The sequence below is a fragment of the Phalacrocorax aristotelis genome, chromosome 10, assembly GCF_949628215.1.
Source record: "Phalacrocorax aristotelis chromosome 10, bGulAri2.1, whole genome shotgun sequence".
Taxonomy (NCBI): domain Eukaryota; kingdom Metazoa; phylum Chordata; class Aves; order Suliformes; family Phalacrocoracidae; genus Phalacrocorax; species Phalacrocorax aristotelis.
The window spans coordinates 7217334-7232462 of record NC_134285.1 but is presented as its reverse complement, the minus strand read 5'-3'; the positions used below and the strand labels follow the sequence as shown (position 1 = coordinate 7232462).

The window sequence follows — 15129 nt, the reverse complement described above, 5'->3', positions numbered from 1 at the left end:
TTTGAAATATCAAGTGAGACCCCACCTGCAGCGCTGCGTCCAGCTCTGGAGCCCTGAGCACAGAAAGGACATGGAGCTGTTGGAGCAGGTCCAGAGGAGACCACAAAAATGATCCGAGGGCTGGAGCACCTCTCCTACGAGGACAGGCTGAGAGAGTTGGGGCTGTTCGGCCTGGGGAAGAGAAGGCTGCGGGCAGACCTTATTGCAGCCTTTCAGTATTAAAGGGGGCTTACAAGAAAGATGAGGACAGACTTTTAGCAGGGCCTGTAGCAATAGGACACGGGGTAATGGTTTTAAACTAAAAGAGGGTAGATTCAGACTAGATATAAGGAGGAAATTTTTTGTGAAGAAGGGGGTGAGGCACTGCCCAGGTTGCCCAGAGAAGCTGTGGATGCCCCATCCCTGGAAACGTTCAAGGCTGGACGGGGCTCTGAGCAACCTGATCTAGTAGAAGATGTCCCTGCTCACTGCAGGGGGGCTGGACTAGATGGCCTCTAAAGGTCCCTTCCGACCCAAACTACTCTATGGTTCTGTGGTTCTATGAAGTGTGATCTTTTAAACCAGCTAGTGCTCATTGGGTCAATGGTGCAACAACAACAAAAAGTCTTCCTACTCTGCTAATTCCCATGGACCCGCAGCAGTCTTTGTATTCATGCGGCACTGCATGAACGGGAAGCAACAGGATCTCTGGCTGTCTTTAAGATCATCATGTTTCTGCCTTTGCACAAGACAACATTCTCCGTCTCGGCTGCTACACAGAAATGCGCGCAAAGAGCAAACGTGATCTCTTCCATAAATAGGTCAGTGAAAGGATTTATGCACCATTTGACTTCAAAACTGAATGCGATGCACACACCTCATGCAACTTTCACAACAGAAGGAACGTCACCCTTTGTGTGGTGACTCCGCTTCTGAAGACCAGTTACTGCAAGAAAAACAAACCAACAGCCAACAACCAAGCTGGCATGCACTGGGATTATTTGATTCTCTGCACAGCTCTTGTTTGCCACCAGCTCCTGAACAGGTAACACGGCGGCAGACTGTGCTCGCTTGAGGAGCAAGGATTCACGGGGTCCACACGACTCCACAACTTTCGGCACCCATTGCCACAGAGCAGCGGGAATGCCTTAGACAGCTCACGGTAATGTGATACACACACCAAGGCATGGTCAGCCACATGGGCCTCGTAAAAAACCTGGAGGTACAATTAGTTTCTATTAAAAAAAAAAAGTCTTTTCTTTTGTCTTGGGAGTCTTGAAATGGCTGCGACACAATTAAAACCAACCGAAAAAAGAATGACAATGAGGAGTGGTGAGATGCTCTTTTCTGGGGAGCGTGGGCTGGTAACGTTCTTCTGGAAGAACCTCAGAGAGAGTGGTCACTTTTGATTACTACATAATGTGAGTAATTCTCTGGAAAGATGAGTCCTTCCCGCCTGAATCATAGCAAAAGGGGGAAAAATAACACGCTCCAAAAATGGAAAGCTGGACAGCCCTTGGATGGCGGGAGCCGCCCAAGATTCCTGTGCGGGGGCCACCGCAGAGAGGCTGCACGGAGTGAATCCACAAGCTCTGCACGCTGCTCTGGGGCGACGGCTCCAGCACTGGAGCCAAGCCTGGACCACAACATACCTACTTACGTGGCCACCCAGAGCTCTGGTGGATACCGTAGATAGTGTGGCACTAACACCATGCGAAACACCTCTTCCTCACCCAGAAGCCATGCTCTCCAGCACTTCAACCCATGCATTCACCCTGGTGCAGGAGATACAGGTGGTTCTTTTGGAGGCTCTGCCTTCTCTGAGAAGTTTGTCCTCAGTGTAGTTCTTGGCCAGCCCATTGCATGAACACAAGCCATGGCAGCAGCACAGCACATCTCTGGTGCCAAAAGAGGCTTTGTGCTTCGGTCCCAGGGCAGCTGCGCTTCTAAAAATCCAAGCATGGCCAGACGTTGAGAGGAACGACTGGGACAGATCCCCAGGGTGGTCGGGGCCATGGGCTTTGTCTATGATACTGGGCAGGGGGGAAAGGAACAGCATTGGTATTTGAGAAAGAGCCTGTTCTTCCCCAGTCCTTCCCACTGGCTGTACAACAGACTCACCAGCAGTCCCGTGGGTTTCGAAGCTCTACACAGGGTCCCTACGAGGAGTGAGACAGCTCATGTACTTCATGTGCCACATGTGCTTAAATGTCTGGCTAAACTGGCATCTAAACAACAACATGAAGGTCCGAGAGACACCTTGAACCCCTGTGTCTTTATGTAGACATATATGGTTACATTTAAACACAATAGATTTTTTTCTTCATGCTAATCCTCCAGAAAACCAGTTTGGTTTCCATTACTATATATAGCACTGGGATTCTTGGTCTATTTTTTGTCCCTTTGCATCTGATTATTTTCAGTAGAGTTCAAAAATTTTATGATATGCAGATTTTAACTAGAACATGACTTCTATTCATACGGACTTGCGTTAGTAATAAACCCACAACAGCCACACATAATGTAGAAGAATTTTATTCATACCGTAATTCTGTCCCATCATCCACTGCAAATATAACAATTATCTTTAAAATGTCATCGAATATCCTTTTGTTCCACTTAAACCGTAGGAATCCTGGTGTTAAATGGTTACACTTTTCTTGAGATTGCTTGTAACAGAACTGTAATTAAAATGTATTTTCCATGAACTGTAAAGGTTTAAAGCAAAGAATCTTTGTTGTGTGTGTGCACTTGAGTAACTTCTAAGCAGTGAGGCTAATACTTGGTGTTTAACAAGAATTGTATCTTGCATATTATGCAAAACACTCACAATTTTTTACCAATACAACAGAAATGCAATAGGTAAAAGAATATACATGAGGGGCCGGTAACCTTTAAAAAATATTTCTTTTTAAAAATTGCACAAGAGAATACAAAAACAGTGAAGCAAATCAAAAGTTTTGCAAATGCATATACATTGATCTATATATATAATGGGGGTCTGCCTATATAAACGTACGTGATGAAAATTGCAAGGGTGAAAAATATGAATGGCCATATCTAACAACACGTGCAAGAAGCATAATGTAATCATAATAAATAGTAGCAACAAATATGCATTGACAGGACCACTGAAAATATGCTGAAATAAATTAAGCACCTTGAAGTGATGAGAGGGGCCTGAAGTCAGAAGCAGCCAGCTCTGTAAAAACCACTGTGGGCAGCTACTGGAATATTGGGTCCTCTTGGTGGGAGTCGATGGGAAAGTTCCAAGTTAGATTTGGTTAATTCCAAAGAAGAAAGCACATTGCACGTCAGCAGGAGTAATTTTAGCCATGTTCTTCACTAACACCTCTAGTTTCAAAAGGGAGATTGCTGCCTTGTTTCATTGCGTACCCTCTGGCACGAAAAAGGTACAGAAAGCTCGGATTTACCCAGAAGAACACTATCATAAGGAAGAAATATAGTTTTGCCACAACTGAAAAGCAGGCAGTGCCACTTAGGGCAGCTGAGAGGCAGACCTTTGCTGCTGTTCACAAAGACAAGTTTTCCTTCAGAGGAAGAGCTTCCCAAAGAATAATCTAAATGACCCCGTCCTTGAAGGCTGCACAGCAGAGCAAGGTCTGGATCTGCAAAAAGCTCCATTCAAGAGGAGACCCGTGCCTAGGCAGGGCAGCAACAACTGCCAGCAAGGCTGACGCACCTGGAGGGACCAGGGCTCTAGGAGCTTCCTGCAAGATCCTGGTGCTTTTTGCTATGCAATACATGTCTTTTGGAGCAGAGGCAGCATTTCAAAGCATGTGTTTGGCTTTCAGAAAATCCTAAAAAATCCTAAAATTTAGTCATATACTAAAAGAAAGGCATTTGAATTTAATTAAGTGGACCTTATTAAAAACAAACTGCTGTTGTTGCCCCCAATGTACACCTGGCACCACCTCTTCAGCATTTCATATAATACTCAGAGAAACGACCGAGGACACTCTGCTGCAGATAAATGTCTCGAAGCCCACTTAATTCAGCGAAGAAGTTCCCCTTGAACTTTTAAGGGATCTAATGCAAACCTTCATTTAAAAAAATCTGAGGACAAATAACTTAGGTCCTAAAGGCTCCATCTAAATTCTTACAAACCATTGCCCCTTGACCTCTTCACCCACAAGACTGGAACAGGCTGTTGGCTTAGCATATCCTACAAAGCAGGCCTGAAAAGGCTTGTAACATGGAGGAATATGACCCCTGTATCTAAACCACAAACAAAATGACTCAAAAGCTCTACTTTTTCCTGCCTTGCTGGAATGATCAAATCCTTCCTCCAACCTTCCCTCTTAAACTGCACGTCTGCCACTCGCCCCGTGGGATTTCAGAAACCTCCAGTCCATGACCAGTGAAAAGCCTTTTAGAATTGACAGGCAGAGGGACATCACTTGCGCAAAGAAGCTTGACAAAAGGTGAATAAGACCAACTTCAAAGATAACGAAGGAAATAGAAATTCATATGTATTTCAAATAGTTAAAAACACAGTTTTAAGCTATATGATCCATCAATAGGTCAAAATCTTGCCTGCAACCCAAAGGCCTAATCTTCCCCAAAGCTAGGCCCGTCCAAACAGTTGTCTTCCTACTTACAGGATATGTGAGATTTGAACTGACATGCACTGTGTGACATGAACATAAAAAATACACATAAAATGCACACATTAAATTTTTTTCTTCATAAAGCTATGGAGCTGCACAGAGCAAATTTAAGTGCACAAGGTCACACAAAGGCAGCTTTTCAGAAGGAATCATTAGACGGTGAGCGAAATGAAACTGTTGTATCTCTGAATGTTTCTCTTGAGGATTTCGGAACAAGGACCAAGCACTCGTTCAAAGCGGGGCCGATCCAGCTTTACACACTTCAGGGGTCCGCGTGCCACCACCGTAGCAGCCCGGGGCCGATTGAGCAGTAAGGCTATCTCACCTGGAAATAGGGATAAACACGCTGTCACAGCCCTGTGCCTCTTTTTCGGAGGGTGCATATTCTAGCCACCATCCAGTCGCTTTGGTTGTAGAACGTCTCCTTTTATATCTCTTTTGACAGACACTTTACATAATTCTGTTGACAGTACAAATGCTTTACACATGCATAATGCATGTGTGTAAAATGCCTCTGAAAACAAATGCTTTCAGACTGTTTTGCTGATTCTGGCTCTGTCTTCTGTCAGCCTCGCTGGTGTAAACCAAGGCATGGTTTCAGCCTCGCTGAAATCTCTCAGTATCACCGAAGCAGCAGCTGACCTACGCATAACTCCTCGCTTGTAAAAGGACACTAATTAAGACAATAACTACTTGATACAACTCCACGTGCCTGTCTTTCTGAACCGTACTTAAGCTGAATTTCCTTACCAAAATAATCTGATGGACCAAGTCTTCCAACTTCAACGTACTCCTCGTTGTCAGACCTGCGCTGCAGAACAGAAGCTGTGCCCTGGGAAGAGAAGTGCAGAAAGTCACCTGGCTTTGCTTAAACCTGTTATGCATTAAAAAGTATCGAGTCCTGAGTATTTCCTTTTACCTGTCACACTCCTTTAGTTCTACTATGGGAGAGATGACATTATATATGAATGAAAGGAATCAAAGAATTAAAAAAATCTATCAGTATGGCAAACTTGATTTCCCTCTTGGGAATTGTTTGGACGCAGGCACATTCAGCTCACACAGAAGAGAAGAGGAACAGGACAGGATTCAGTAATCCTACTGAACTAATGCAGAACATGCTGTGCAAATGTGTGCTTTGATATAGTTTATGAATATGTTCTGGGTAGGTGCAAAACTTCACAAGAGATGCAAAGAGATTTACATCATAAGGAATAAAAAAGCAATTTTCCCAGCCACAGGCTTGGGACATCATTTTGTAAGACAGCAACTAGAGTTTATTCCTCACCTGATCATTTGCTGATCCGTTGCTGAAATGGTTGGTAAAGGGAGTTTTTAATGCTTGTTGCAACAAAGGGTGATTTTTTTTTAAGGTCTTTGCCCGCTTGTGGCGTGCAGTGATCTGGACACCTGCGAGTCAGTCGCTGGAGAGATGGAATGTGTCTTGTCTCCACTACCCTTAATAACTGCTGTACTTGACACGTGCTAATACATGTCAAAACTCAGTTACAGTCTATTTAAACCTTCAAAGAGGTTTTACATGCAGAAATATTCTAACCTGGAGGAAATCTTAAATTATTGTGGCATAAAGCTTTTGTAGAGGCATAGAGAAGGTATCTCTGCTTTTCTGGAAAAGAATTACAGTAACATGAAATTATCTTCTGAGTCCAAACTAAAAGCACAGGAAAAGGCAAAATGTTAACATAGTTCAACTTTAACTGAAATTAAAAACATTTTTTAAAGGCATGATTTTTTAAAAAGCTGAAAGCCATTTTTTGACAGTGCAGTTGGAGAGCATCGATAATGTCTTTTTAAGATTTTTCAGCTTGGAACGTAGTAAGTGGGGGCTGACCCTGTCCCAGCCAGGACAGGGAAGGGGAGGAGACACAGTAATGTGGACTATGCTCAGAAGGTTGATGCCAGTTACTGGAAAATATCACAGCCCTCACTCTGCAGTTTAACACCCAAGTCTTGCATTGCTTGGCTCGTCAGGGCTGTCGGTGCCTGTAACCGGCTGCAGGACCACCCCAGCCTGGAGTCTAAATCTCCCTGCAGTGCAGAATATTCAGTGCAGATTCACTGGCTGCAAACATCCTGCAGCTTCCTTGCATGGAAAGAAACTTGTGTGCCTCAGGGTATGGGGGGGGGGGTGGGGGTGGGGGGGCTTGAGGAGCCACGGAGCACCCCGATACACCTTGGCTTCAGTTAGAGGCACTCAGCACCCTGCAGAACTGGCCCTTCACCTTTGCACTGTGTTTAAATACAACTTATAGTATCTCAAACACTGTCATTGAATTGCAAATCTGAACAGTAACGTAAGGCTGCTTCAGGTCTGGCTTTCGTTTTTCTAGGACCTGAGGGGCCCAGGAATAACCAAGAGCAGTAGAATATCCATTATTATGTAGCAAATGATCATAATTTGCTTTCTTCTGAACAAGCACTACTAAGCCGCTGTAATGCCATTGTATTTCATCATGTCCTATTTCATAACAGGGTTATTTTTAAGCCCATATACTTCACAAATTGCTGGGCCACTCTCTACGTTAACTTATAATGTAACCTTTACGTGCTATATAAATGAAGAGGGTCCTGCTGATGTCAGGAACCAGAAACAAAATCAAATAATGTGCAAGTATTGTTTTATACGTGCTAAGCATAATTTCTCATTTTGCCCATTAGCAGTAACATGTGCTTAGTATAAATCCCTAGATATCAGACTGTCAACACGTTACATTGGTCATGACAGTTTACCATTCCGCCCCATCGTGCCATACCGGTATTACAAAAATACTGAAGAAACACCAGGGCTGTAAATTCAGGACAATTTGAAAACAATCACAAAACTCTTCTTGGCTTCAATGCTTTCACTCTTAATACACCAGGCAGCTGATGGCAGAAGATACAGAACCACGTGCTTGGCACTATGTGTATGAGCAAGGGCACCTGAACTGGGCACGGTTGTTCAAAAATAAGCCAAAGACACAGGGGAAGGTTGGTTTTCGCCTTTTGTGGGGTTTGTTTGGGGTTTGATCTACCAATAAAACATGCCATGCATAGAAAACTGTCCACTGCAAGTGCAAGGCTATCCACAGAAGTAACTGAAAGAACTGGATACAAGAAAGTGATTTGGTGCCTGTCAAGTTTCCAGCAAAAATTCCTTATCCTTGATATAACTAAATTGTTCCGCCAAAGCTGCTGTTTTCCAAGTCCTTCCAGTAAATCTGCAAGGGCATGAAAATGCAAAAATAGTGTAATGAGTTTTATTATTCACACTTACTGCGAGTCTTCAGAACTAATACACATTCATAAGCAGCATTCTCAGAAATACCCCACACAGGGCGTAATGCGCATATCGACCTCTCTCTTGCCAAACTTCAGGTCAGGTGCAACTCACTAAACTGATGCTGTTCTTTTTGCCTGTGCAATGTAGATGGGATCAGCTTCAGAATTGCTTCCAGCTCCTGTGCTCCTCTCTGTTCCCATCTGGAGCCTGGCAAGAACTTGACCCCTTGACCCGAATCGCTGTCTGCAATCCATGTCTCCAGTCTCTTTCCCAAAACTAATTTTTTAAAAAAACTTTTATTACAGATGTTTTATTACATAAAGCAAACAAACAAAAAAAATCCCCAAAGTAATCATATTGACCGGCCAGGTCAAACGAAGGAAGGACTCAATTCCCCACTGCCTGCATTGAGCATGTTGCCATAAAGGTAATCACAATATCAAGCAATATTGCTTTCATCTCCCCAAGTGTCAGCTTTTATTGTGGCTAATATTTTTTTGACATGGTCTATATGATATAGGACTCCAATAAGTCAGTCTTCTGAAGCAATTTCTTCCACTGTTCCACTACAGTCGGCCTTTTTAATCCAAGAAACACCATGATATCTGTTGGAGGAGGACAGATGTGTCTGGCCTCCACAATAAACACTTGGCTTGGCAGGATAAAGCAATGCATATTCCAGATACATATTTTTCCACTCTTGTTTTAACAGTCACATAGGCTTTTCCCGTTGCCCAGTGAGAACAGGTCTATCACGGAGCAAAAAGAAGTTTCCTGAAACCCTGACAGCAAGCACCCAGATGTAAGGTCTGATTATGCCATTTGGCCTCTCGTTGCACAAGTCACCAGCTCCACAAGTACATCCTGGAGCATTGTCAGAGTGACCTACACGGGAAGACTGTCCACACCATGAAACAAAGAAGATGTATTTTTAATCATCTATCTGTATCACCTTCACTTTACGTGTCTTATCTCTGGAAACAATGCCATTCTGACTGTATTAGAGGAAGAGTCCAATTGTAAATGACCAGCGTAACCAGGGCAAAAATTATACAGAAATAAAATAACACAGCATAAAATACTACAGAAACATCTCTTATTATCCACATACTTAACGAAGTAGTCATACTAAATTAATTCAGTGCTGACCCCTACCCTTGTTCCCATCACAGGTTTCATGGCTGTATTTCATTTTACTTTACTTGTCAAATCTTTCTGGCACAGTTCTTGAGCTTTCTGTCCTTCTTGTGCTTTAGCAAGCCCTACCTCTTAGAAATGATGCAACTGAATAAATCTCCTGAGCCCTGTCCCGGGAAGTGCGGGCATTATCTAGTAAGGATTCAAGGGGCTTATCAGTCTCACCCCCAAAAAGCATTTGGTCTCAGTGGGAAAGACTTCCCCTTAAGTGGCCCACAAATCTTGGCAAGGTCAGTCTCTCTGATATAAACTGCATGATCCTAGATATGCAGGATCAGGCTATTTAGTGCTGCTCAGTTTAAAATACTGTCTTGTACACTGATAGACATTTCAGCCGCCTACACCACCAAGCTAAACCTACAGAGCACAGGCTCAAAGGCCGTCAAGAAGTTTGACACAGTTTAATAAATCAAGACTTTGCAATGATATTAAATGGAAAGCAGACAGGCATGTCTTTCTGCTAGCAGACACTTGGGAGTGAAATGACGATCTTCGGTAGATCCAGGAATATTCCCTTTCAGTCACTGGGGAGTGCCTGTATTCCCAGGAACCGATACCGTTAACCTTCTCTCCTCTCCTCCAAGTAAATACAGGCATCATATTGCAAAAATAACAAGAGTAGCAGTTCCAAAAGCAATGTGCCATCACCACCTCTCTGCCGTCCTCACCCCACGCTCCTGCTCACTCCTTCCATCTCTGCTCTGTCCGCTCTGTCACAGTGCTGAGAGTATTTATTCGTGTCTTTCAAATGCATCAGCAGTTTGTTTTGTAAAAATTTATGGCTTAGGTACTGCACCATAATTTAAGATATAAAAAATAAATTAAGGTTTATAATCCATGAGGTCCCATCCTCTCCAAAGTAATGAGATTTTGATAAATGTTTCACTTTTAAACTATCGGACTGTACAGATGAGTGAGATATCCTGCAGTGTAAAGACAGTGACCCAACTGGGTCAACACTGAGATTCCCAGGCCTTAGCCTGCATGTACTTATAAGCACTAATTGCTTCAGGAGCCCTGTTTTTATATTTAAGTATGAAACCTACAGCCAGCAGCTGGCCGAAGTAGCCTGGCTACAAAAGGCAAGTGCTCATGATGCTAAAAACTGAAATCCTGTATTTTTTCCTGTATTCCACCTTAGTGGGTCGGATGGGATCATTCCCAGGCAGCACAAGGCAAAACGTGGTGGGCAGGGATGTGCCCATGTTACCTCTGGGTGGGACAGGCCTGTAATAAAGGACATGTTTACCATTATTAAAATGGAAGAATATTTATTCTACCATGACTGTATGCAACATCAATGCCTATGTCCTTTTAGTACACTAAGTATACAGAATAAATTTCTACTTTTTAAGGTAAAGAATTTTAATTTTCATAAGCAGGAAGTTACTCTTTCTCTTTCCACTTCTATTTCATACTTTTTCACTTACTGCTTTTTTTAAAGAAAAGCACAGAAGAGAGTTTTTTCCCCATGCCCTCAAAATGTTACACTTTTATCCTAGTTTTGAGCTTAGAAAATTTTTCTAGCCTATTTTGTTTTCCTCTTCACCATCCACTAGAAAAGAGCAGGGCAGTCTATAGAATTAGAGATGGAAAAGGTCAGGCCAATCCATCTGCTATTGCTATTAACTCTATCAATTGTTATTATGAACATACCTTTGCTCTTTCTCACTTTGTTAATCCGCACACTCCATAATTCACACATTCAAAAGATAAGTAGATAAGTTTCCCCTCACTCCACAGCCACACAAACCCCCATTATATGTTGCTATGAAATCTTTGCTAAATTACTACAAAAGACGAATGAAGAGGCTGTGAAATGGTATAAAACGACCCTGTTCACACAGCAAAGCAGACGGGACTGGATGCAGAGACTCCTATTGGTTTTAATGGAAGCTATAGCAGATCTGAAATGAATTAAAAGATCTTTCACACAGTATGATTCTGGGAGTATTTTATTTAATTGCAGGCAAGACAAGGTTTGTGGAAGTAATATCTTTTATTATACCAACTAGCATAGCTAGAAAAGGCAAAAGAGCTTTTGGGCATGCATGTCTTTCTCCAAGTTGCCTAATTCTCTGGATATATCTAATGAAAGATACCATTTAGTTATCTACAAACACTGCCTGGGCAATGTTCTTACGCTATCATAGCTATAACCTTGAAAAGTTACAACTTACTTGGTTGTATCTGCCTGCTTACTGGTTCATCCATGCAATTAAATCATTCATAGAGCACCTTAAATCATTACCTGAAATTAAGGAGAGTCAAAAGCTATAGGTCCTGATGCTACAGAACTCCTGGAAATAGTGATTGCCTAGTGAATCTGCGAGACCTGCTAAGATCTGTCAGCTAGTATTTCACCCTCCACTTTAAAAAACGATCATTTAAATCAGTTTGGCTGTCTGATGCGAAACCTCAAGCAACTTTGGCCCAGTTTAGCAAACTACTTTTATGACTATCATTTACGATGTGCCTGATGTAATGACTGTTGAGCGGGTGAGGGCTACAAGAACAGACCCCAGGTTTGCATTGACTGAAAAGGTGGTGGTTCTTTGGTTTGCTTATCTCCAATATGCAGTGAGTTCGTTTCTGCATCCATTAGGGCTCACTGCAGATTACAGAGCAGAGATGAGACAATGCCAATGCCCAAGACAAAACCATGAACTACTGCCAGCTTTAGAAAACAAATATACAACATTTTACACATTCAGCTTTTTAATTTGGGCCATGACTCTGGAAATCTTGAGTGCCACTGATTTCAGATTTTCAGAAAGCCAGCACCTTGGGAGCATCTTTAGGATTAATAGTACAACGTCAGATGAGCTCAAAAGGCAACATTACAGTAATACCAGGTGCAGCATGGCACCCATACAATCTCGAGAGAGAGCAGCGCTGCAGAAAGTGCCTTTACACAAACAACCACAGTGACAATGTCTATGATTATCATTACGTAGTCATAACATTATAACGTTAATGCATCGTATTCTTATTGGCATAATTCTCAACAACACTAATGTACGCTGCAATCTAGCAAAGATGTAAAGTAAATATTACTACCCATCTGGTACAAATCCTATACTTTAGATCTACAGCCACGCTTGATATCAAACAATCTGCAGTTTGCCGCGTGTCCCAGCTACATCACACCTGCATTAGACTATGTATGTCTAAATTTCCACCACTTCTGCTACCAAGGCACATTTGTATTAGTTTAGGGATAATATCCAGACCCAAGAGAGATGAGCAAAGGTGTCTACAGCAGTCACCAAAATAGCCACAAACATAAAGGTACTATTAAAAATGGCAATCAATCATAAACCAAGTGCAGCTTAAAACAGCAGAAACAACTGAGCCACAGGGCATTTCCTAGGGATATACGAGAGGCCAGGGTTAAGGCCCAGACACGACTACACCCAGCCCATCATTAATCACCAGGAAACGCCTTTGCCTTGATCGTTTAGTATTTAAAATCATAGATGTTTGACATGGGAAGACCTTTTCCATCGTTTGTTCATCCTCCTATTGCAGTATCTCAATCTTCCGTGTTTCTTTGATAGTGTCTGCCTTAAACCTGTGCTGTACCTAATGTACTCTCCTTGAAGTAGAAGAAATGGTTTTATTAGATGAAACCAGAGAAGATTCAGGTCGAGGGAGACCAGTAAATATAGTGAAAAGCCAAAAGAAGCAGAATACACTGTACCAGCTGCAATTTGCTTCATGCATGGCAAGCTATGCAATTCCTATGTGAAACAAAGTTGGTTTTGCACAAAAAAATTAAAAATCAGGATTTTTTTCATTAAGCCTTCTCAGTTGAAAGGCTTTTCAGAATTACAGCATGAAGTTTTATAGTCTTTTGACTTCAAAATGTTGCCCTTGAGCCACAGCAGCAGAGCTAACGTCAGGCTAGATCGCGCAGGTGTCTGATAGAGGCGTAACCATGTGTTGGGGGACTCAAGACCTTTTCACCTGCAGTCATCATCATCCCCCATCTGATGACGGGGGAACACCATGGTGGCCTTCGTGCTCCCCAGCCTCGGTGTCATGATAGCCCCGTGCTTCCCTTCCATACTACCAGTTGCCACGTGGGACTGGGAAGCCTGGGAGCGAGGGGATGGCGACACAGGGATGAGGATACCAGGTCTGAGCCATGGGAGGAGCCCCTTGCCTGGGGTGTGATCCTCCTTGGCTAGTTGTCGTGGCTCTGTGCCCAGAAAGCTGGGAAGCGGTTGCACCACAGCTCAGCCATTGGGGTCCCTCTGCATTTGTATCTTTACTCCTTTTCTAGGACTTCAGTTGCTCCTTTTATTACGCATTCAGCCCACCTGTTGCAGTTGTGACGAGAAGCACAGTAAAGGTGGGCTCAGATGCCGCGTTTTAATGAATCATCTCAGGGATACTTGGCCTTGACTAATCAGTAGCTTCTGTGGGAAAACAACTGAATTAATATTCATCGTGGTGCCAGATTTTAAAGACCGTCTGTGCCAAGCGCTGTGGATTACTGGCAACAAGGCACTGTTTTCCTCCCTCAGACATGTCAGCGTACAAAGCAATAAAAGTCACAAAGGAAAAAAAATGTTGCATTTTAGAGATTCTTTCTTTCTACAAAGCTAGCCATTATCTTGACTCTCTCTGAAGCCAGGAAACGTCCACTGAGTCAACATAAAAGTGACTCTATAATGGGTTATTCATCAACTGTTCATATTTGTGACTGACCTGACAGGGCTCATCTCCTGGAAGCAGACAGTGCAGAGCGCTACCACCTACAGAAGGGTCAGGGTTGAATGCACAGGAGAGAAAACAAGAAAACAGTGCTGAACCTTCCTCACCCTGCCTGCAAAATCCTTTCTGGTGAAAATCGTTTTTAGCTGTTAATGTTGTTTTACGACCCAATTACTCCTACCACCATCTGCTTCTTTGTGAAAACATTCTGTAGATACTGAAGTAACCAGACCAAGCAAAAGGCTGAGACAGACATCGTCACTGAAATCTCATAACTAATGTTGTGACCAGGGCTGGGCGAGCAGCTGTGGCCAGCTAGGGCAACAGCTTCTGAGCAAGAAATAAACTTGGAGAAGGAGAGAAGGGAGCTTATCACAGAGATCAGGAAAATCCCCCGTGGAAAGCTCTCTTTAAGTCCGTTCAGTTAGCAACTCTTGTGTATTCAGAGGACCAAGTTCTGAAATTCAGAAGAAAAAACCTCATGTGCTCAAAGCTGCCTCTTCCTGAAGCACACTGCAGACAGCCTTACGCGCTCCGCAAAACCCACGCTATGCAGCTAATGAATGAGCCCTAATGGGCATATTCTTTCACTAAATCTGCAGTCATCTCAACAGTATCTTTGCAGAGGAAGGACAAAAGCCATTCCAGTAAGGAACAGCTTTAACATGATCTAGAGAAAGGGTTGAACTACAGCAGGGATTAGGAAATTCTCCATTCCTCTTCCACCAGGTTGGACACCACTACATTTCAGGTCTTGTTTACATTGCAATATTTTTGCTTAAAGACAGAGAAATATTCCTCAGGTGAGCCTCAGGCCAGAGGTCCCAGCCTCTCAGATAGCAGATCTAAAATTTCTGTTTAGATGCCTCAGGCCATGAAGTTCTTGGTCACATTGACTAAGTCCTTTGAATCAGGGCTTGTGAACTCAGCTTTCAATGCCGAAAGAACTTACAAGGATCCTGAGAACCTCCTGAAAACCTTGAGGGGCCTGTGCTGCTCCCCTTACTCACATGGTGAGCTATGCTGTTACCTGGGAACCTTCGCTGCTTTTGCACGCTTCCACAGTAGGAAGACAATACTAGACTAAAGAGAAAAGAGTCAAAACATCAACCATAGCTTAAAGCAAGTATTAGCTAAATAAAAAGTCACAGGCTGTTTTGAAGACAGAGAAAATATAGCACTCTGATTTTTATGAAAATTCAAATGAAGCATGTATACATTAAAAATGAAACTGCCAATTACTAACTTTGGGTTTTCCTTCTCTGCACACCAAACGATCTCTGTTTTCCACATATCCTATAGCGGTGAGAGGCCAGG

The 15129-nt window shown here is 42.9% G+C and overlaps 1 protein-coding gene across 3 annotated transcripts in view; it reads right to left on the bottom strand.

Moving 5' to 3' along the window:
* Positions 1-2498: 2498 nt before the first annotated feature.
* PRKAR1B (protein kinase cAMP-dependent type I regulatory subunit beta) overlaps positions 2499-15129 on the bottom strand; it is a 104140-nt gene continuing 91509 nt past the window's right edge. For all 3 annotated transcript variants that reach the window (XM_075104998.1, XM_075104999.1, XM_075105000.1), the window contains exons 10-11: positions 5361-5442; positions 2499-4935 (exon numbers count right to left, since the gene is read on the bottom strand). In XM_075104998.1, coding sequence (XP_074961099.1) covers positions 4763-4935; positions 5361-5442 — 255 coding nt within the window. In that variant the 3' untranslated portion in view covers positions 2499-4762. The remainder of the gene's footprint in view (positions 4936-5360; positions 5443-15129) is intronic.